The sequence below is a fragment of the Drosophila pseudoobscura genome, chromosome 2 (assembly GCF_009870125.1).
Source record: "Drosophila pseudoobscura strain MV-25-SWS-2005 chromosome 2, UCI_Dpse_MV25, whole genome shotgun sequence".
Lineage (NCBI taxonomy): Eukaryota > Metazoa > Arthropoda > Insecta > Diptera > Drosophilidae > Drosophila > Drosophila pseudoobscura.
Window position 1 is genome coordinate 14,811,400 of NC_046679.1, and position 21,685 is coordinate 14,833,084.

General features: G+C 42.3%; 2 protein-coding genes across 5 annotated transcripts in view; both read right to left on the reverse strand.

The window, feature by feature from the left end:
* eIF4EHP (eukaryotic translation initiation factor 4E homologous protein) overlaps nt 1–21,685 on the reverse strand; it is a 51,138-nt gene that overhangs the window by 26,833 nt on the left and 2,620 nt on the right. Inside the window, exon 3 of one of the 4 annotated variants that reach the window (XM_033376592.1) lies at nt 16,156–16,899. The exons of the other annotated variants lie outside the window; for them this stretch is intronic. Within the exon in view, the coding sequence (XP_033232483.1) occupies nt 16,807–16,899 (93 nt within the window). The 3' untranslated portion in view covers nt 16,156–16,806. Of the gene's footprint in view, nt 1–16,155; nt 16,900–21,685 lie in introns of those variants that run through there. 4 annotated transcript variants of the gene reach the window in all.
* Nucleotides 16,156–21,437, reverse strand: Syx1A (Syntaxin 1A). The gene is made up of 2 exons (XM_001358770.5): nt 18,525–21,437; nt 16,156–16,899 (listed from the first exon to the last, which is right to left on the reverse strand). The coding sequence occupies exons 1-2, from the start codon at nt 19,394–19,396 to the stop codon at nt 16,881–16,883; spliced, it is 891 nt and encodes a 296-aa protein (XP_001358807.3). The 5' UTR covers nt 19,397–21,437; the 3' UTR covers nt 16,156–16,880.

Below are 21,685 nucleotides of genomic sequence, written 5' to 3' on the forward strand. Positions count from 1 at the left end.
GTTTTCCTTTTCCACAAAATACAAAAAAAGAGAAGAAAACTCGCTTCCTCTTCGACTCCCTTTGGTCCAATCAGTGAGTGGAAACAAAGGTTCGGTTCGAGAAGGCAGAAATCGACTGAGATCCGACGACTGCTTCATTAAACTGGCGCCATACAACAGGCCCCGGCAATGGCAGGCAGCAGCTAATCAAATTTTATATATGACCCAATAAAAGATGTCAGACATCATCATCTTCGTCGTCGTCGTCGTCGTTGTCGTAGGGGAAAGACCTTTTTTGGGATGTGTTGACTCAAAGGCTACGCTGGAAAAGAACTAGAGGTGGAGGTGTAGAAGGAGGAACCAGAACTGCAGACGAGGAAAGGGCTAAAGGAGGGGGAGCCCTAGATATTTGAGGGGGGAAGTCGCTCATAAATACCTTAATGGGTTTCTTTGAACTAGTTCAAACTATGTCTGACCTGGATCCCCCAATGTTGGGGACACTTTAGGGACCCATTACATTATTATGGAACTAGTCCTTTATGAACCATTTTAGTAAAATCTCTCACTTCGAGCACACAGAACTGAGGCCTAAAGATAGGCCTCACGAAATACATATAAGTAAAAAGAACTAGTTCACAACGTTTGAAGCCAAAAGAACCTGGTTTCTTAGGCATACAACCAAAAAGAACTAGTTCTCTAGGCTTGGTAAAGAAAAATAACTAGTTCCTGAGTTTCGTAAGCCAAAAAGAACTAGTTTCCTGGGTTTTTAACCAAAAACGGAAACACCAAATCTTTAGTAACCAAAATGAACTGAAACTTCCAGAAAACCCAAAACCTATTCGAACCCCTAGAACAAATTAAAAAAAAGTATAAATAAAGGCACAATCAAAAGGGAGGAAAAACCATTCAATTAAACTTTAAATTGAGCAAACAAACCCTTTTTCCGCTGGAAGGAAGGTCATGAGTCATTCAACCAGTGACTTTCCCACCCATTGACCCTGCCGCCACCCCTACCAAACGATTTGTTCGAGGCTGCTCCCCAGCTCGCTTCCTTTTCAGGCTACCCCCCATTCAACCTTGCAGGGAGCAGGGAGCCAAATATCCCCAGAACTCCTTCTGCAATATCCTTATGCGAGTGTGTATATGCCCAGACATCCTATAAAATATTATGCGAACAAAGTAAATGTAATGCAAATTGAGTTCCCATTCGTGTTGTGGCCGCAGAGCCTCTGGCGATATTCTCCCTGTCTCTAGTCCAAATAATATCTTCTCAGAAATCGCACTCTCTGCCTCTCCCCTCCCCCTCCCCCCCTTGCTGTGCTTGTGTTGCTGTTGCCAGGCCGCAAGGTCGTCCCGACTTTAGTGGATTTTTATGGCCAGGCACACGTCAGCAAAGGCAACAAAACCAACAACCGCTTGGCGCCTTAAGAAAATTTCACCCCAAAAAAAAAAAAGAAGAAAAAAATGTGTATTTATTATTAGCTATGACTTTTGTGCGTGTCCCTCCTACCCTCTGGCCTCTTCCCCAGTATCAAGAAGCTGTTAGAAAAACCCAATGCGATAATTGTTAAGGAAAAATGCTGCCTTCCTTCGTCTGTTTTTTTTTTGTTGCGGTTCTCGTGTTGGTGCGTGTGGCAGCCATGGCCCCAAATGTGGCAGGGAAACGAAAAAATAAAAACAATTTTTATAGCCCCCCAACCCCCCATACCCGCACTCAGAAAGTGGCATCGTCAGCAGAGGGGAACAGAGGTCTGTGTCCCTGGGACCTCCTCTGTCGTTCGGGGTCCCAAAAACCAAATTACAGCGTCGGCAGGCACTTGAAATGGGAGAAAAGAGGAGTCAGAGAGAGCGAACAGGATGGGTGGGGGCTAGAGGAGAAAAAGCAAACAAACAAAACGTGAGCCGGATAAGAAAAATCGCAAATGAAACCCAAACTTAAATCAAGGAATAGCTGGCATACTCGTAGAAGATAATCCCATATCCCAGAAGGGAAACGGTAACGAAAAGGGTACGAATAGTACCTATATATTTCTTCTTCCTGAATCTCCAACAAATTTGCCGGCTTTTCCTTGTACTTGCTTTAAATTAAAACAAATTGCCAAAGTCAAAGTCACAAAGTAGAAGAAGAAAAAATGAGGGAACTGGGGAATGAATACCCACGATAATCATGATTGACATGGTAACAAGATGTCCCCTCCGAAACCCCTCCAGACGACAGCCAAACATTTTTTTTTTTTGTCTAACGAATGCAAATGCAATAAACGCGCCGAGAGTTCCAGAAAATTGTTTTCACGTCAATTTAATTTATTAATTTAGCTTGAAACGAGAGCAACAACAAAAAACAATGGGCTATGGGAGAAAAAACACGGCTGCAAAATGAATAAATAGATAAAGAAATAAACGGTGGAGAGAGAGAGAGAAAGCGAGACAGGAGATTGGAGAATGTGCGACATTGAATTATGAATCTCTTTGCATTCCATTTTCTCTTTATGCGAGGAGGGAGGGGGTGCTGGTTATTTTTTATGGTGGGATAATATATTTTTGGAATATTCTTTCGCTTGTCTGAGACTTGGATTAAATAGCTTGGGGGGATTATCGTTTGGGGTGTGTTTAAGAAATGGGAGAATAGCAGAAGGAGTCCTAGAAATCCTTTTCTTTTCAGTTCTAGATCTTCAAAAGTGCGTATTATAAAGATTACGAGAAAAATACCAGGAAATTACTAAAAATGTCCGAAATATACTGGAAAATGCCAGAAGTATACTCGAAAATACTAGAAAATGCCAGAAAAATACTAGAAAATACCAGCAAATATTAAAACTTAAAAGAAATATATTGAAAAATACCACAAACAACAGATAACTAATATAAAAATCCATCATCTAATATCAGAAATTCATTGAAAAAAAAATACCATATACTGTCCTATAAAGATAGCTACAATAATCTTGAATATATTCAAGAGGTTCTAACAACTATCGCGCATCTCTAAAATGCAACCAAAACTCAACTAATCCTGTCTTGAATTCAAGTCACAAAATGCTCTCTCTTTTGGCCTCTTGAATCTGTAAATGATATCAGAAAGAAGCCAGAAATTGTGCTCTTAATGACGTGGCCCCGTTTCGAAAGCCTCGCCGACGTTTATTGTAAATGATGCACAAGTGGCGCTTTGAGCGAATGGACGACGCCATAACCATCATCATCAAGACTTGCTGGCACATCCTCGGGGCCTCTTGGCCCATCCACACGCCAGCCTCGTGGCGCAGGCAACTTGAAGCCAAGTTTATGACACTCTTCCAGAGTTAAATTCCATTTGGCACAGAAACGCTTGCTTGCAGTAAATTAACTTTTAGAATAGAATTTTTCAGCAAACAAGAAACCTAAAGCTAAGCTTATTTCTGTATTCCACTGCACTGAATGAACAACCAGAAACGAGATTAACATTAACAATTCCATTAGGAGCAGCAACAGCAGCAGCCAAGTAGCTGCGAGCCTCTGTTGACAGGCAAAAAGTCAACGAGGGATCCAGCAAAAGTATAAAATACCACACAGAAATATAAAAAAGCAAGAGAAATCCATTAGTTTGGGGCTAGTCAAGGGGTTGACAGCGGAACGGATGAGGTTAAGCCAGTGAGGGATTGAACCAAAGTCGACATAATTCAGTGGAACTTGAAAGGTTTTGATTTGGAGTGGGATTATCATTTATTCCCCAACGATTTATAGGTTATTGGACCTCAGCCTAAGAGATTAGAACCACTTCTGAGCCGAAATAACCCATAGAAAAAGTATTGGATATATAACTACATATTTAAAAATACTAGATATGTAAATACCAAAAAATCCTTGACAAATACCAGAGAAAATACTAGCTAGATATTAGAAAATCGTGAATAATATATATGAAATTACTGAAAAAACTTGAGTATACACCTAGATAAAGCTAAATAAATATATGGCATGATACTAGAAAAAATAATAGATACTCGAAGCTAGAAATGGTATTAGATGATAACAGAATAATCCCATTTAGGTCGATGGTGACCTTCTTTAAACCGCGTTAACCCTTTATACAAAAAAATATGAATATAAACACTCCACACGAAATGGGAGGCCGGCATCCACACATCTGACAGAAGAGAGTGAATCAGATTCCGGGATTCAGACTCGTATATCAAGTGACTTGCCGCTGAGTATTCCGTATGTGAATCATTTATAACGAAAAAAAAAACAAGTACCGTTGGGGCATACGAAGCGAGTGCGAGTGGGGGCCGCCGAAAAACGAAACCCTTGGAGGCCATTCCATGTTGGTATTCGCCTGATGGGAATGAAGAGATGGCCTTCCATTTGTAAATTTGCATTCGCTGACAACTGAAAGTCATTCGCCAGAGCGGGAGCGAGAGTGAGAGCGAGAGCGAGAGACGACTACCAATATCCAGAAAGAGAGGGAGTTTCGTAGAAAGCTGCTCGCTCGTAAAAGAAGTCGTTGCGGGAGGGGGAACGAATGTTCAATGTCGTCATCGCACGCCTCACATAATCAGAAATGGAGTCGAAAACAAACACGGCCAAAGAAAAAGAAAACAAAGAAAGAAGAAACCTAGTCTTAGGTGACAGACAATAAAGAAAAAGTCGTTAAACAATTTGATATGCTTTGGCCTTGAAGAGTAAGCTTAAAAATAATAAAAAAAACACACATATAATGAACAAAGCAAAGAGAAACAGCGAAGCAGAGAAGAGCGGTGAAGAGAGGGGAAACGAACGAGAAACTTTTCGACAGGTTACCGACGCTCTTCTGTTTTCTCTCGGGGTTTCTCCCGTGAGTTTTCTCAACCTGATATGAAATGCAAATTAACAAGAACAACAAAATTCGCTCAATGCAGATAGCGCTCTGCCTTTGACAATGGCCCACCCAAAAACCAAAGTCCCACTTTCAGCAGAAACGCTATTATGTAATGAGTGAATCCGCGGCCAGAGCCAGGGCCCCTCAGGGCGGCGGACAAATGAACCGTGAACCGTGGGGCCAGGTGCTCGGCAAAATACTACTCCGTATTTACGTATGTACACAGGGTCTGAACAAACACGGGGGGAGGGCCTTGGGTCGGTCAGTCGGCAGTTGAACTTCCCACAATTTTCGGTTGGAGAGAGTTCAACAAACTGAAAAACTCAACAGATATAACTACGTTTTGAGACACATCGCTGGAGGGGAATGCGGAACTCCGTAGAGACAAGTGTTCAAACTTTACTTCCTGGTTATTTGTAAACTAGTTCCGTTCAGCAGTAGTTCGATATTTGATTCGATTTCGACTAGTTCCCTTAGTGGAGCCATTTTTAAGATTATCAAATTATCTAGAAGAAGAAACTTTAAAACAGTGTTTTGTTACAACTGTACAAACTAGAACTTCAATTAATAAAACTTTCCACTGAATCTAGAGTAACCCCAAAGATGTTTTGGAGTTTTCCCAGTTTTAGAGGTTTTTTTAAGGATTTTCTCCAGTTAAGTTTTGTGAATTTATTTGAATCGCCAGCTTAACGGAGCTGGTATATCACATGGGTGTATGCTCTTCCCTCTTCTTTGGGATGGATACAATCGCATTAAAGGGGCAGCTAAATCGATGTGCGACCCCCCCGCCAGAGCTGAGCCTTGGAATTGCCATGGACTTCTCTCACTCCCTCCCTCCCTCTCTCTCTCTCCTCTGGCCATGCACTAATGCGGCTTCGGCTTTATCCCCATAAAAGCAGATAGAACCCAACAACACTCCTCTCGCTTATCGCCGCCGGCATATCATTTAATTTCAACATTATTTGTCATATGCTGTGCCACAGGCTGCTGGCGCTCGCTGTGGCGTCAGCAATGGTGTGTTTTTGCCATTTGGTGGGGCAAGGCACAAAATAAAATGCGCTATTAATTAGTTTCCCCCCAAAACAGGCTTATACCCGATGGGATGGGAATGGCTATGGTGTGGCATCGTCGCTGCCTGCCAATGGGCCTCAGGATAGATAAAACTTTGCGCCCAACACACACACACACACACTTGACAACTTTTCTCTGTGCAAATCAAGTGCGAAAGAGAGGGGAAGGGCTGTGTGTCTGTGTGTGTGCTAGAGATGGGGCATAGGCTGAGATTTCTTTCGTTCCCTCATTACGGGAGGACCTGTGGAAGAGGCCTCTCCGAAAGCCTCTCCATTTGAGGCACTTCATTTCTCGTACACGCGTGACTGACAATTTGCCATTCACACGCAATGAAACAGCTGATTTACACCCACAAAGGCAGTGGTAATTTTTAGATGATTCGATTGAAAATCGAATAAACTGTAGCTTGCTGTAGCTTCACCATAGAATATTGATTATATACATGTGGTTTAAATTGATCAGAATATCGATAAGTGATCGGTTTTTTCTTGCCGTTTCGCACATACCAGATTCATGTCTATTCAATCCTCTATGGGAAATTTGTATAACAAATCAACGTCATGCTGCATGATAAATGTGGCTCATGCGTGCCTGAAACACTTTTTGCGTGGCCGTGTGTTTCTATGCCCCATCTCTAGTGTGTTCTTTCCCTTCTTCTGATATCCTCTTTTTTCTTGCTCTCTCGAACGTTGGGTGGAAATTCGCTGTAGCCTTTTTCCGTGGCGTCATTTTTGCTATCTGTGTTCATGACTTGTAATTATTTTTGCTGCGCTAGCGTTTCGTTTGGTTTGTATTTTGTTGCTTGTGTGCTTTTGTTGCTGCGGGTTCTGCTGCCAGTTTTCGTGTCCTTTGGGCGCAATTACTTTTGGCACTAAATTTATTTTCCCTCCTCTATGTTTTTTTTATTTGCCTTTGGGGCTGGCAAGTGGCGCGCCGTCGCTGAAATTAATCAAACGACGCCATGCTGTTCTGTGGCACAATGCAGGCAAATTCCCCGAATGTGCAACACAGAGGAGGGCAGGATAGGAGCGGGTGGAGCGATAGATTCCAAGTGGGAGCCAGCTGCCGCATTGTGGATTGCATGTCAAACATACAAGCTGCAGTCCCTTTCCAATGATTGATGGATGGTGGGATATGGGCATGGGGGAGTGCCGCAAAGGATTATTGACCTGCTGCCAAAAGAGGGGTTTGTTGAACTCCCTGCTGGGAGACAGCCCACACCCATCATCCCCCCAATTAGGGAGTCCTTTGGGGGAGGATTGAGTTACCTTTTATTCCGGGAACTCTGCTTTTTATGTATACAAATAATTACCAAGTGAAATTGGATCCTACTTAAAGCGTACTCCACGAGTATTTTTCATTTTAAATTGCATTAAAAGACCTCCATTTTCCGTGGATTTAGATGATGAAATAGTTACTGATTTTGATACTGATACTGAATAGTCATTAGTTTGGTTTTATTTTAAATTTGTAATGTATTCCCTTTAGTATTCTGTTCCCCCACAGGGGTTTCAAAACATTCTGAAAATGTTTAATCTGAAAATAAAGTACTCTAGAAAAACTGAAAATCCCTCTCAAAGCTCCTCAATACAGTCCGCCACGTGGCGACTGCTCGTTCTCTCTTCTTCTCCTTTTTTACGTTCGTAAAACTTTTTCGAGCACACCAATTAGGTTCCACCGCCCTATTTGGCGCGCCTCCTGCTCAAACAAAAACAAAAGACAGCAGAAAGGAAAACGAGGTGGGTGGAGGTGGAGGAAACACAGAGCAGCAACGGCAAAAGCAGAAAGGCAGAAAAGAGGAAAAAAGCAACTGTAACCAAAATGCAAACACGCGCAAGGGCCAGGCAGGATGTGGACAAAGGCCAAAGGGAGAACGACGGGCGACGGGTTCTGGGTCTTGCGGCCTGATGTGAGAGAAGACAGGAGAGGATAGAGCAAAAACGAAGAATTAACGGAGAGGAGAGCAGGTGGAATTCAAAGACAAGCGTGTGCTGTGGTAAGTTGGGGGTGGTTGTGGGGGGGGGAGAGTCTGGGGCTTATGACAAAGTTATTTTGCGTGTTCCATCGTTTTACTTCTTTTTTTTTTGTGTCTGCGGTTCGGCGGTTCCATGTCAAGTGTATTCGTGTTTGTGTGTGTGTGGAAATTAACACACTGACACATAAAATACGCAAAAGCAGCAACAAAGAGAAACAGCCAAAGAGCGAGAGAGAGTAAGTCTAAGAGAAAGAGAGAGCTTAAGCCCTTGCGCAGGCGAGCGCCAAAAATATTGAAGGCGCTGAGCCGTATATGTGCGTGTGTAGGAGTGCGTGAGCGCACATGTTCGTATGTGTGTGTGTGTGTGTGTATGCGGCTTTTGATTTGCCGCAGCTGCGTCGCTGCTCGGGACCCTTGGGAGGGAGGTCCGCCCGCTGCCTGTCGTCGCGTCGCCTGTTAAAAATAGCAAGCGAAATGGATTAGTTCCCACAGCAGCAGCGGCAGCAGCAACGGAGGAAGGAAGGAAGACGGGGAGAAAAGGAAACGAATAACGGCAAAACGGCACACACACAAAATAGCAGTAAAGTAATGAAAGAAAGGCGAGCGCAAGCCAAGCAGTAAAGCAAAGCAAAGCAAAGACTAGGCCGAGAGTAGGCGCATGTCGTTCGCGTGTGTGTGTGGGTGTGTGACGTGTTTTTTTTTGTGTGCCATTTTTGCTTAGCTTTACACATCTATGAGTATTTTTCTCTGTTGTTGTTGTTGTTGCTTTTGCTTTGGTACACACAGTAAATACCCTCGCAGAGGGTATGTCGAAGTTGGCTTAGAGGTTTGTAACGCACAAAAGGGACAACATATAACAAATTCTATAAATTATACCAGAAGAAGCGATGCCAGACATGCAAGGGTATCAAAACTTTGAATTCATTTGCGGCATTCCCCGATTCCTTTGATCTTGTTTTTTACCGTCTTTTACTCTGCCTTACCATCGTGTGTTCTGCTTGACATTGTGACCCACTGCTTGCCGCTGTCCCTCTCTCTCTCTCGGACACTAAAAATGCGAAATCCCTTAAGGGCACGCGCCATCGAAGAGCAACAATAAAATATGACGTAAGCCACACACAAACAAAAATACTGCTACTCCCTCCCCCCGCCCTCTCCATCGTATATGTTATATGACTCCAAAACAAGCTGCCACATGCCACATCATGTTGACCATCATCCATGTTGCCACAACACCCTCTCCGGCGCTCTCTGCCACACCTCCTCCTTCTTTGTTCCACGCACAAAGCCAGGGGAAAAGGCTGGCTGGCAGGACAGGAAGGAAGTTGACACAGGGGCATGTCGGCCCCTACAGCCACGCCCCTGCAGCCTTCACAGGAAGGAAACGCATTCGACAAATTGTGCCCCAAGTCGACGACAGATAAAACCCCGCCACAAAAAACTGAAAATGAGTACAACTTCCACATTAAAAAATATTAAAAAAAAAAGGAAGGAAGGAAATATTTCTGTTGTGTGCTTTCCCTCCCGAGTGTATCTCTCGTGGTTGTGGGGATAATTGGGCGTATACGTAATGTAAGATGAAATGGGATTTAAAATGAGAGTGTCAGAGGCGGTAGCACAGCGAGAGGGTGGCTGTGACTGCCAACTAAACGTGTACATATCTTCAGATATATCTTTCGGATACCCCACGAGTGTAGAAGAGAGCTCTGGCTGGAAGTTTCTTTGCTGCAGACTACATTTGTTGGCCGTTGGTTCCCCGAAAGTCTTTGCTACCCCTCTTGGATACCCTCTAAAGCCGCACTTTAATAACTAGAGATTCGTGTTGGGGTGGGGTCGCATAAAAGCATTCCATGGTCAGTCCGGAAACACAGTTCGAGGGCAGCCCTAGCCCTCGTTAAAATCCTAAATCCCGCCACAAGGCTGCTGTTCCGCTGAGGGATCCCCAAGGTTGGGGGGTGGCTGTCGCCGTGGCGTTTGCGGTTTATAATTCCCGAACAGCACCAGTTGGTAAATTATAGCTGCCTTAATAATAGATCCTCAGATGCAACAATTTTATTTTTTAATGCATACAATTATAACCCTCCTTAAGGGCCGCCCCTTTGACGTTTCAATGCCATTCCCAAAGCCACGGAGACCACAGGTTTAATTGTGTGCTGGAACTTGGGAAGGATAATGGTTGGGCGGCCAACTGAGGGCTGAGTACCGATGGGTGGTGCTGGCGACGACGACGACAACAATGCCAGACATTAACACCCATTGCATGAAAGGAAATGCAATCCGCAGTGTCACTTTATTATGCAATCACATTGCAGGGTGCCCGGGTACGGGTACGGGTCTGGGTACGGGTCTGGGTACGGGTCCCTTTACAACCAACTCTTTAAATAGACTCTGGCTCCCCCCAATGGAAAAATGCACGCAATTCACATTCTCAGGCAGATATTGTGGCACAAAGAAATGGCAGCCACCAGCCACAGCCCCCGCAGGGTGCTGCTTTGTGGGGTGCGGATGAGCTTTTTGTGGGGCAATCAAACGATGTCAAGCGCAAATAGGGGTTAACAGGCGCATGGAAAGCGACTCTCGAATACCCTGGGAATACTTGCATTTAAATGGAATATTTAATTTTAATTTTAATAATAATCATCAAATGCCACTATTTGGGTTTATTTGATTACTCTTCTGATATCCCTCTTGACCCAGGGTAGCACGAACTTAAGCGGGGAGATCCTCTGTGATGCAGTGTGCCAGTGTTCCCACAGCATCCATCTCAGACTTTGTGTTCTCCAGCTAAAAGAGAGACGAGGAGGAGTAAAGCCTTGAAGGGAGAAAGAAACGTGGGTATTCCATCAAGAAGAGAGATCTGGGAGGGGGAAGTCGAGAAGCTTAAGCAACTGGAGTGCAACACTGCGGAGGAGAAGGAAGAGGAGGAGGAGGAGGAGTAGTAGTAGGTTATGTCAGCAATTGAATCAGGCCAACAGGGCCATAAGAAATGCGCTTTTTTCTGCCTTCTCCCTGTCTCCCTTATAGCCCTCACTCTCCTCATCTCGACTCTCCTTCTTTTCCCGTTCCGATTGCCGTTATGCGGTTTAGTTAATGTTGTTCCTCTCTGTTCCTCTTGGCTGTTGCTGTCACTCTCCTGGTCTGTCGTGTCTATCCCCTGCTGTTTCTGCCGTCTATTGCCTGCTGTGCAAATAGCAGCAGAAGTGATGGGAGAGCAGAAGGGACAGACAGACAGATGCACAAGTGGAAGGGGGCGGGAAGTAAAGTGCAAAAGTTGAAATAATGTCAAATGAAATTATGTGCATGCCTTGGAGTATGCAACGGTAATTTCTAGGGGTTTCCTTTTTTACCATTTTAATGGCGTCCCTCTTTATCCCTTAGGCTCTTTCTGGCTGGAGTCTCTAACTGTAAATCAGATTTATTTTCCTTTGTTGAAGCGATCCTAAATCCTCGAACACACAATACTACCCTGGCAGGAGAAACCATTACTGGGAAGTGCTGTTGTGCCGCAGCAACACTGGCAGATATCACCGTTGATTTCTTACTACTACTCTTCTGTCTCTCTCTCTCTCTCTGCCATTCTCTGTCTGTGTGGCAGTCTGACTTTTTGTGCCTGTCTCTCGCTCTCTCTCTCTGCATTCATCTCTTTGACAACTCTGTAATTACTCTACGTTTTACACCTGATTGCGATACTTTGCCTCTCTCTCGCTCTTGCCCGCTTCTAACCATCTCTTTCGCTCACGGCTGAAGATGCAAATTTGTGCAGTTTCAAGGAAAATTTTCACGAACAACTTAATTAAAGGAAAACGGCAGCGGGGGAGTGAAATGTGATAGAAAGAGTTGGCAAGCAACGAAGAAGAAGCAAAGGTGGCGGCAAAAAGGTGCCAATCAGCGGCCAAATCAAATTACGTAAAAGCCAGTTTACCGTTACGACACCCGTGTGAAAACTTTTCTTGAATTTTTCAAGTATTTTCAGGTTTTATTTCGTAGAGAAATTCATTTAATTAAAGCAAAAGATAAGAAAACATCGACATAACCATTAATATTTAGAGTCTCAGCCCTTACACTCCCCTCTCTTTCTCTCTCTCTTCTGCACTCATTCGCTCTCTCACGCTCGGTTAGCGGTAATTTCTTCTTCTTTTGTGTGTGGCTGCAAAAACTGAAAAATAAAAATAAAATAAATTGAAGATGAAGCCAAGCGAACTGAATTTAAATGTGAAAATTTGCCTCTTTTTTGTCCTGAACAAAAGAAGAAATATGAAAATTTCGCCAAAAGCCTCGCCAGAGGCCGAACCCTTTCGGACCCCACCACCCTACCCCACCATTCATTCGGAGCACCAGTGTAGTCCTGCGTCCGGCTCTTAGTGGGTCAGGTCCCTCCATCACCGCTCGTTACAAGTCCCAAACAAAAATCATTTCATTTCGTTTGAGTTTGTGTTTTTTTTTTGTATACTGCAGCCGCATTAAATACACATATAATCTGGCCCAAAAAAAAAAAGGAGGACGACAGGGAGTATACAATAAGTAGGCGAATGAACTTTACCCGAAACACAGACCACACGAGAAAAAGGGTCAAGCAAAGGGAAGTCTCTTTTAGATATGTAGGAGAGGAAAGGATGAGAGAAGGTTGTGACAAATTAAAAACCCAAACCGTCTTTAGGCTTTTTATTATGTACATATATTCAAGTATTATACGTGTTTCAACTGCTTGCTCATGCTTAGTTAGAGTATTATACTGCTTGCTAGTCTTTCAGTAAAATTATTTCACTGCTTGATAACCGGAAATCTGATCAGTCTTCTTTTATTACTGCTTTGTCTACTCATTTTCTAATTAGAGCCCTCAACTGCTTGCCATTCTTAGATACAAATGTTACACTGCTTGATCTTCTACCACCAGAAAGGGTCATGTTTAAGGCAAGTGACAGTCCAAACTTTCCAAAAACTTTCAACAAAATCTGGATTATTCCAATGCCCAACTGTAATTAAAACTAGCAGATAATACAATTTCATGGTTTGTTGAGGATATTCATCCAAAAGCTTTGCTTCAAAATTTAATTAGATTTCACGGAGCTGCTGAGCTCAAACAAAAACATTTTAAAACCCATTAAAATTTTGTTGTTCAGCAATATTTAGCAAAATGATAACACACACACATGTGTAGGGCGGGATATTGTCCAGTTTTTATGGCCCCTTTGGGCGCCATACCCATGAATTCATCGTCCATTGTCCCTCACACACCTCCGTCCCGTCGCATCTGTCGTTCCATGAAATTTGCTTTCAATTAACAAATTGTTTCGAAACGATGAAGGAAAATCGATAAGGAAGGACGGGTGGCTTTTCATCTAACTTCTCTATGCCCCTACCCCGTAATCCCTTTCTAATTTTGCGGTTTAGGCATACAAATTTCATACCAAGACCACGCCCTGGATTTGAGGAGTGCAAAAAGCAAAAAACCAAAGGAATTTTAAGCTATAATTTTGCATGAAAAATGCAGGAAACGGGATGCAGAACGGGATGCCTCTTCCTCTTTCGCTTCCATTTCCTTTATGCATGGAAAATTCCTTACTCGGTCAAAGAAATGCGAGGAAACTTTCTTCCCCTCCGCAGCAAACGGATGGCAAAGTTTTCAAAAGATAGAGCGACTGAATTGTAAGTGAATCTTGGGATGACAAGAACTTTCTTACGAAACTTTATTTTATATTTTTGCTCAAAAGTGAAATTGAGAGATGACTTCATGTCAAGGAAACTCGTATTATACAGATCTTCCATCTACATATGTATATGTGCACGAATGTTTGAGACCGCCTCCAAAGTGCCACATCAATAAATCAAATTCGTAGGCAGAACGACAGACAGTCAACCTATTCGTACAACAAAATACGGCAAAAAATTCGTGAGTCACCAAAAAGGAAAAAATTAAATAAATGAAGTAGAAAACTTGGCACAAAAGCTCTACAGGCACAGACACAGAGCGATAAACGTCGATAGGAATACCCGTGTAATCACGGAAAATGGAGGAGGAAAAAAGTAAGTTTCTTGCGTCTTGGATTTGGCAAGAAACCAAAATAATACGAGAGAGAGAGAGAGATGCATATATATAAAGAGAAAAATATAGATAAATAGAATACATAAATTGATTTGATGACTCGGTAGAATATTCACTTCTAAGAGGCGTGGGACTGCAGCAAGTGGCAGAGAAATCCAGTCGCAGGTGGAGGCTGAGTATTCTAAAGCAAGCAGTTGTAAACAGTGTATGCAAGCAGTGCATGCAATCTGTAATGCAGGTAGTGCATCAGTGGGAGGAGGCCGACTGGCTTCTGGCAGAAAAAGCAGCAGCACACAACGAAGGAGAGAGAAAAAAAGTCGCACTGATAGACACCTCTTGAAACTTGCTCACATGTGGGGCGGCCTACTGCTTCCCAAGTCCCAAACACCTTTCCACACCTCGCACACTCAATGCTGCTGCGGGCACTTCAACCACATGGTAGACGGGAGGCGGGCAGCAAACACAATGCCGTGTAATAGACAACAACCCGCACAGAAGGGCAAAGACATTGAAAAAAAAAAAAAAACTGTTACACGACGAGTACGTAACGAGCGACAGGCAGCCAGGCCGTCATGCCGGCAGGCAGATGTCATTCAAGAGAGAGAGAAAGAACCTGAAACTTTTAATTGCATTTCGATGGGCAAACTCTCTTTGCTCCCTCTCCCTCTCTCTCTGCTTGCACGGAGCTCCCTCCCTCGCTCGCTCGAATGACAGACAGGGGCATGGACTGCCATCGTTTGTGTTATCATTCGCAGGTGATATGGTGATATACACCCTCTCTTATCTGTAGAGATAATGCTGATGATTCATTGTATAATTTGCACACCTGATTTGTATTTGTATTCCCTTTAGCGGTTTATTCCCCCCATGAAATGCAACTCAAACTTATTATCATTTAATATCCAATTGAAGTCGAATGTAAATAGGTTTTTTTTTCCATCGCCGGAAAAAGAACCCCCATACGAATATTGTACGCGTGGGGGTGGAAGTGTCTGATACAATGCCCGACTGATGACTCAATTCTATGTAGAGTTCCATTCCGTATGCGGGAATCCATTGCATGTTCGAGTCACATTAGGAGGGAGCGTTGTCGCCGCTGACAGGAAGTGTGTCTGTCTGTGTGTGTGTGTGGGTTGGCAATGATGCATGATAAATGGCATATAATATTCCGAAAACTATCACAGATAATGCTTGGAAATTAAACACGCAAGGGGTATTTCTGGAGAGGCTATTTTCAAAGAGAGGTCATCGGCAAAACATTCCCACAAAGGGGATGGCCTTTTAGCCTTTTAATCGATACAATCTCTATAAAGTTGAATTGATGTTTAATTATGATTTCCAATCAATATATTCAATGATTCTTAAGTTAAAAGATTAGTTCTAAATGGTTTAAAAGCACCCAAATTCTATAAATAAGTATTTAATACACTTGAATCTCTGATCTCAAGTATTTGCTGTGCGTATATGTATGCCTTCTCATGAGATCATCGGCACAAAAAGAGGCTTTGTACAAAAATTCACACACAAAAAAACCACATCTTGACTTGAAACGTTCTTTTTTTCTACACAGGCAGTCGAGTGATGCATCCAACATTCAGGGGAATTCATTTGATCAGCACTTTGTAGAATCACAGAATGTAAATCCCATTAAAACCGCACTAATAATGCAATTTAGATTACTACGAAGGGGGAGGGGAACTAATACTCAATAAGTACATTTTTTTTGCAATTATTACTAATTATTGAAACTATAAATATTCATTGTGTTGATTACGAGAATCACACCATTTGGCCTGAAATAAAAGACATTTAAAAGCTCTCTGTTTTTTTTTTAACTGCAGAATTTGTTCTGTTCTATTTGTTGCTTCATTTTGGTATTTGCCGGAAATCGAAAGGAGATCTATTTTTATACTCTGGCAAAATGTCAAGGGTACAGCAGACGAGTGAAACGAAAGAGATTTTTTACTGAAAATCATCATGATTTGGTAATTATTGCTATATATAGGGTATCCCTCAGTCAATATACAAATGTCTAGACACTTTCCATCCCTAAATGTCACAGCCCCACAGAACAAAGGGCTGGCATTGATTCGATGAGAGACGATGCCTTGCATGTCCAAAGGTTACATCAAACACGACCTTCGACAATTATTCAGTAGAGAGAATACGAGAGTAATTTGCAAAAATTGTTAATAAAAATATATGTTAAATATGGTAATATTTAATGCCGGTTTTTTTTTTTTGTTTACTCACCTCAACTCTGGGGAATGAAGCAGTGCAGCTGTGTGTTTTTTGTTTTTGCTTTTTGTTTCGACTGGAAGGCTGGCGAATCTGGAATCGAGAACTCGTGACGTGACTGGAAACTGAAAGCGGGGTGGTCGATGGCTGCTGGAATGACGGTGGACCAGTGGCTTATCACGGGCGGAGTCGCGTTTATTCGGGGCTTTTCTTCTTGTCTGTTTTTTGATTGCATTTTGAATGGCAGTTTGATTGATTGACATAATACGATAATAATTTTATTGTTTCTTTGTTTTTTTTTTTCACTGTAACGCGGTTGTTTAAGTGCTGATTGTTGCTGTAGTTGTTTGTTGCAGGTGCGGTTTGTTGCTGTTGCTGTTGCATTCTCTATCTTTATTTTCAAAAAGTTGAAAGCGAAACAAAAAATAAATGTGCAAGCATTTTGACCATTTTTGTCAATTCCCGTTTGATATTTTCTCTTTCTGGTGCTTTTTCCGATTGATTCTTTTTGTGCGAGGTTTTTCCTGTCTGGTGCATTGAATTTTATTTCCTACTTAAAAACGAAACATTTCTCTTTTTTCGTGTATTATCCCCAAATCATTCACCACTCAACTCACATTACAGTGGCGTACAAATATGGTAGCTTTGTTGCATTGGTCTCTACAGTTATGGAATATTTATGGATATATGTAGAGTGTGGTAGAAAAGCCAGTATTTTCTGGATATTGCATGCCGATTCTCTATTTGCTTGCTTGGATACTGTTCGTGATTCGTGATTGATTTTTGGTCAGTATTTTAAATCAGTTTTTTGTAGAAATATCGCATGCCGCAGAGGAACAGAATAGTGTTTTATGGGGTTAAAGCATTCCAATTGTTAGTAGTTGATATTACGGGGGTGTTTGGAAGGAAGGAAGGAAAGAAAGAAATACAAATTAAAATTTAGTTAATTCAAAAAAAGCAGAAAAATGTTGTGTTTGTTCGAGTGGGTGTCTGTCTGAGTGCGTGGGTGTTAATAAATGAATCATATGAAATTATATTCGAAATTGGTGCAAAAAAGCTTTCAACTAAAATGGATCAAGAAATTTTACAACTTAAACAAATGTACTGTATTTACTGGTTTAAAACATGTTTATCAGGAAAATAGATACAAAGCGGAAAAGTTACTCAATGCGGAAAAATAACTCGTTCAGACGGAAGGAAAAAATAATACAAGACTGAACAATCGACTATCAATTTAAGAGTGTTTACCGATTAATTTGAGTCTATGTGTTAAAAGAGAGAGAGAGAGTGAGGGAGAGAGAGAGAGAGAGAGTGAGGGAGAGAGAGAGCTGTTCGTGTGAGTTTAACAAGGCATTTCATATATGTAGATCTCTCATTTTTGTTAGAGTTTTTAATCTTTCGCAGCTTTTTTGTTTTCTTTGTTGAGAATGTTTGGGGGCGGGCTATTTATCATTTAAGCATAGTATATTTTATGTATATATTCATATATACTTAATATTCATTCAATAAATATACGAACAATGTGTGTTAAGTAAATAGCATTATAGTAATTGTAAATAGTCAATATAGTTATTATCTCATCGCATAATAAACAATTTTTGTTCTGTGTGTGTTTAGAATTAATATTCAAGAAGTTAACTAGAGATTTTTGTTGTTGTTGCTGCAAGTTGCAAGTTAATGAATGGCTGTGTGTTTCGAGTGCATGAATGGGTGTGGTGTGTGTTTCGAGTGGATGCTTTTTCTACTTTTGTGAAACTAAAAACAAAAACTAAATGCATTTATAGTTTATGGAAGAAGAAGAAGAGAAAAAAAAACAAAGAAATCAAACCGAGATTCATCTCTCTTTCAAAGTGGATTTTGTTTTTTGTTTGCTTCGCATTATAACAATAATCAATAAAATTTCATGTATTCTTTGTTTTTAGCAATTACTTGTTTAGGTGTTTTTTTGTTTTGTTTGTTTCTTTATACTCGTATTGTGTGGTGGCTATATTCTTTTTTTCCTTTTTTTTTTTGTTTGATTCTAGTGTATTCGTGTGTGTGTCGTTTCTGTGGCTCTTGAGACTCGTATTCTTTTGCTTAGAGTTTGAATGAAAGTCGTAACTAATTATACAGATTTACACATGTATATATTGTATTGTATTAGCTAGTATATAATTTTTGTATAATTCGAGGCCTAAATTGGGTACTCTTTTTCTATTTTCTCACTGGTTTACATTTTATATTTATTTCTTTCGTTTATTTCGTCATTTTTTCTGGGTGGGACATCGATCGAATCAAAATGAATTGTGTATGAATGAATAAATGAATGTACTCGGGGATGTGTAGTGGTTGTTGTTCGTTTTGTTCGTTAAGTAATTTCATATTTGAATAAAAAAAACATTTACATGAAATAACTGCTAACATATGAGGCCGCTAAGATGCCCAATACAGTGAGGCATATCAGTATCATGATCTTCTTTCGTCGCGCTTTACTTTGGTATTTGAGCGCCTTCTTGGTATCCTGAGTTGCCGTCTGCACATAGTCCATAGCATGCTCCACATGGTACTCAATGCGATCTATCATCTCGCCCTGCGACTCCACCAGCATGGCCATGTCCATGAACATGTCGTGCAGCTCCTTGATGGATGTCTCCAGCTTCATGATGTCCTGATGCCGTGCCTCGATATCCGCCAGCGTCTGTTTCGCCTGCTGCGTCTCCATAATGATGCCCTGGGTGAACACCGATGAGTTGCCCTCCTCGAGCATCTTCTCCAGCTCATCGTCGTTGGTGGGACGACCGGTGATCTCCAGCTGACGCTGTATTCTCCCCTTGCAACGCTCCCGATAGTCGGTCTGGGTGCGATTGTATTCCGTCATTACTTCCACAAATTTCCGTGACAGCGTCGAATGTTGGGTCTTGCGAATGCGCAAATCTGCCGTTGATTTATTCTGTTGCTCCTCCTGTTCGATATTCTGTTCGATGCCCTTGAGTTTGCCTCTAACGCGATTTGCATTCTTCTTGATGTCGGCCATCAGATCCTCGAGCTCCTGTTTGGTCTTCTCGTCGGTTTGTGGGGCCGACAGTATGGCCGAATGCTTCTTCTTCACCTCCTCGACATTGTCCTGCACCTTGTCGATCATGCCGCGTATCTCCTCCACTTGGGAGAAGAAATCGTCCATATAGGAATCGTGGCCATCCACATTGACCGCCACCTCTTCCGATTCCTCATCGTCCGATTGGGCGGCATGGAGGGCTGCTAATCTATCTTTTGTCATTTTACTTTTGGTTTTGCTTTTGCTTTTACTTTTACGTGTACGTTTACGTTGTTTATCTTCGTCTTCTTCTTGGTTGTTTCTCTTTTCTGCTTATTTTTTGTTGCGTTTTCTTCGTTGTTTTGTGTGTCAAAAAACTGTTGCAGTTAGTGCTTAATTTTTTTGTTTAGAGCTTTACGTAAGCTTTTGGTTACGCGGCGTCGACGACTACGATTAGCAGTTAGACGTTAACGCACACACACACACACACACACAGGCGCATTCACAAGCTCACACGCGGTCACACACACACGCGCAAACATATACACGAGCGCGGAGTTTTACTTTTGCTTCTCTTTATATTTTTTGCAGCGTTTTTTTCTTTCTGTGTGGCTCAACTTGTTTGCACGTTTTTCCACTGCCTACGACGGGAGGGAGGGGTAGACCTTTTATTGATTTTCCGTTGATTTTCGTGACCGCAACAACCGATTTTCTTTTGCCTCAATCTATCTCTCCCGTTTGCTTTAGCTTTTGGTTTAGTATATACTTTTGTTGGTTTATACTTCACTGACACTTTTTTTGCTGAGTTTATTATTTAATATTATTATTTCTTTGCTGTTTATCTTCTTCTCCCTCTCTTGCGCTGACTTTCGCGCTCGCTCGCTAGCCAGAGAGCAGCAGCACCTCTTCAATGCCAGGTAGCAGCTAAAAAGCTATTCACAGCAGCAACAACAAATGCTGCTTAATTATTGTGACTCACGACGGCACGGAACGGGGTGCAGATATCGCGTTTATTTTGTTGCTATTTTCCGTTTAGGAATCACACAAGATTAAGTACTCTTTTTTTGTTTGTTTCGCTTCACGCACACACACACACACACGGCCAACGGTTGTTATGCAGGGGTAAGGGGTGGGGCGCTGTTGATCGTGTCGTCACTTTTGCAAGGACTCCACTCCTCCTCTTGCTATTTCTATATTCCCGAAATGCAGCAGCAGCAGCAGCGCAGCATTTGCATGTGGAACACGTTTCGCGCTGGTGTGAGTGTCTCGGTCTGCAGTATATTTCGGTAGTCAAAAAAAATACCGACAAGGCTCGGCTCCGGCTCCGGCTCACAAACACAAAAAATCTCTTAAAATGGGCAAAAAAATCGATTTCTGCGCAAAGCTCCAATTCTCTGCTATCTTTTTCCTCCTCTTCGGCTTCTTCTTCCAACAACCACGCTGCGAGAGGTGAAGGGCGGGCGGCAATACGGTGGGCGTTATTTGTTCTTTCTCTTTTGCTTAGCTTGTTTTATTTTCGTTTGTTGCGTACGAATTCTCGTCGCCGCAGTCGACGACGGCAGAGGCAGAGGCAGCAACAATGACGAACATACACTTCGGCGGTCAGTCGGTCGGTCGGTTGGTGGGCGGCGGCAGCGACGTATGATATGAGACGACGACCTCCTCTCCTCTCTCTCTCACGCTCCCTCTCTTGATGATGTCTTGGGTTAGTTTTTTGCTGTTGTATGTGTTGTTGTCGCCTCTATTGTTTTACCCGCACATCGCTAAAAAGCACACTCGACGCGTTTGCTGGCTCTCGGCAATCTGAAACATGCGTCGCCATCCGGCGCAGCCAAGACCGTCCCCAACAGCCCCAACAGTGCTCCCTCTCTTTCGTTTGTATCGGTGTGTATGTGGATGGTGTTAAGAGTGCGCCGACTCTAATGCGGGCTTGCTCTTATTCTCTCTTGCTGGTGGTGGCGGCTCCCACGGACTTTTGGGTGCTCTGGTCCTGCTATGTTTTACAACTGCGTTGTGTGCTTGTATTTCGCCTTTGCATATATCGGTATTTTATTGGTTCACGCCGGCAAATGCGAAACTACTTTATTGCATTTTCGCACCATTATAGTTTCGGGGATTTGAACGCATTCACTTTTACTAGGTTAATTGTTTGTTACGGTAACATTTAATTACATGCGCGTTGGCCAAAATTATTAATATTTTGAAGTGTTTTGTTTTCTCTTTTGCTCGGCATCTTCTTGTTTTCACTTTTACTGCGGCTTACTATGAAAATACCAAATAGCGCGTACCGAAAGGCACAAAAAAATGCAGAGTGTGGCTGTATTACGCCAACCCTGCAACCACAATCGGCAGCACGGTTTGTTTGTGGAATCCATTCGCGGCCGGGAAAGAGAATCGACATGCGCAGGGATTTTTATGAATGAATCGCGACCGGCACTTTTTTTAAACGAATTTCAATCTGAAAAGGAACTTGCCAACTGGCAATAATCTTGGCAAATATATATATAAAAAAAATATGTTGAGCCGGCAGGG

Excerpts from the sequence above, each read along its gene's own strand:
- Syx1A (XM_001358770.5), bottom strand. The coding sequence starts at position 19,396 with ATGACAAAAGATAGATTAGCAGCCCTCCATGCCGCCCAATCGGACGAT.